Source organism: Myotis brandtii, unplaced genomic scaffold (assembly GCF_000412655.1).
Source record: "Myotis brandtii unplaced genomic scaffold, ASM41265v1 scaffold825, whole genome shotgun sequence".
NCBI classification, from domain to species: Eukaryota; Metazoa; Chordata; class Mammalia; order Chiroptera; family Vespertilionidae; genus Myotis; species Myotis brandtii.
Genome location: NW_005371349.1, coordinates 1,431,108 through 1,432,553, shown reverse-complemented (window position 1 = coordinate 1,432,553; position 1,446 = coordinate 1,431,108). Strand labels below are relative to the sequence as shown.

General features: G+C 65.0%; 1 protein-coding gene across 1 annotated transcript in view; it reads left to right on the top strand.

Annotated features, from left to right (window-relative positions):
* Positions 1–1,446, top strand: part of MGAT5B (mannosyl (alpha-1,6-)-glycoprotein beta-1,6-N-acetyl-glucosaminyltransferase, isozyme B) — a 55,683-nt gene that overhangs the window by 33,867 nt on the left and 20,370 nt on the right. Inside the window, exon 18 of the mRNA XM_014531734.1 lies at positions 791–1,006. Coding sequence (XP_014387220.1) covers positions 791–1,006 — 216 coding nt within the window. The remainder of the gene's footprint in view (positions 1–790; positions 1,007–1,446) is intronic.

Here is a 1,446-nt window from a genome sequence, read left to right as displayed (position 1 = left end):
AACCTTGTGCTTTTCTCTTCCTCTCCAGGTACGAGGTGATCTGCCAAAGCTCAGAGCTGGCCAAGGACATCCTGGTGCCCTCCTTTGATCCCAAGAACAAGCACTGTGTGTTTCAAGGTGACCTCCTGCTGTTCAGCTGTGCAGGCGCCCACCCCAGGCACCGGAGGATCTGCCCCTGCCGGGACTTCATCAAGGGCCAGGTGGCCCTGTGCCGGGACTGCCTGTGAGGGCGCCGCGGGCCCCCTGCCCGAGAAGCACCAGCAGATTCCGAGCTCCAGCGACCCCACCCCCACCCCCAAGCTGGGCTTCCTCCCTCGCTGAGTGCAAGGCCAGACCTGACAGGTGGAGAGAGGGTCCTGGTCCTCCCTGGGCCCAGGACGGGGCCTCTCGCCGCACAAGTTCGGGAGCAGGGGTCCCGGGAGGGGGGTCAGCCTTGTCCCTCTGGAGGAGTTTGGGGTGTGGCCAGAAGGGACAGGGGACTGGGGGAGGCCAGGCGAGGGACCCAGTCCTTGCCCCTCCCCTCTCCCACACCTCCCTGCTGCACGGGCCACAGTTGGAGGCGCAGGGACCCCTCGGGCGGGGGTGGAACTGTGTCCCCTCCTGCTTGTTCAGTTCTCTTCACTTGGGACTTCTCCTGAGCCCCTCCCGGCATGACTGCCATTCCAGACCCCGGCCTGTTCCCCACCCACCCCAGCCTCTGAGCACAGGTGCTGGTCCCTTCCCAGCATCCATTGCAGGCGCAGGCTCGGGCGGAGCTTCTGCCCCATCACACCCCTGGCCCAGGCCCTGGCCACCCAGGCCCGCCGGCCCCCGGCCCCCACCCATCAGTGCTGTGTCCGTGTCCCTCCAGCTTCCAACCATCTCGGATCAACTGTGCACCCCGTGCAGCATGCCTGCCCCCGCCCAGACCCCCAGAAACACTGCCACCCCATCCTGTGTATAACCCCCTCCCTCCCTGGGCCACCCAGCCGCCCTCCTGGGCTGCCCCGCCACTCCCGGCCCGGCCGCCCTGCAGCCGCAGACACTCAAGTCACCCAGGACCTGACCTTCAGGGGAAAGCAATAGAGACTCTCTTCTCTCTCTTTTTTAAAGATTTATTTCTTGAAATAATAAATATTTTATTGGGATGTGAGGTGCAGAGGAGGAGCCTGCTGTTTCTCATCTTTTCTGGGACGCGAGGGGCTGGGGGAGCGAGGGGCTGGGAACGCCCAGCGGGAGCCCCCGGTCCCTGCTCCACATCGTAGAGGCTGGGGCTCCGTGGCAGGCTGCCCGGAGGAGGGCCCTGCCTCCTGTCTTAGACTCTGAATGAGGTGAGTGGGGTGCAGGGCAGAGGGGGCAGAAGCAGGCTGGTAGCAGGAGAGAGAAGTCTGACCCGCACCCAGATACAAGGCCAGAGGGTGGCGGGAGGGGTCCTCCAGCCCTTCCCCCCAAAACCCAAGTGGCCGC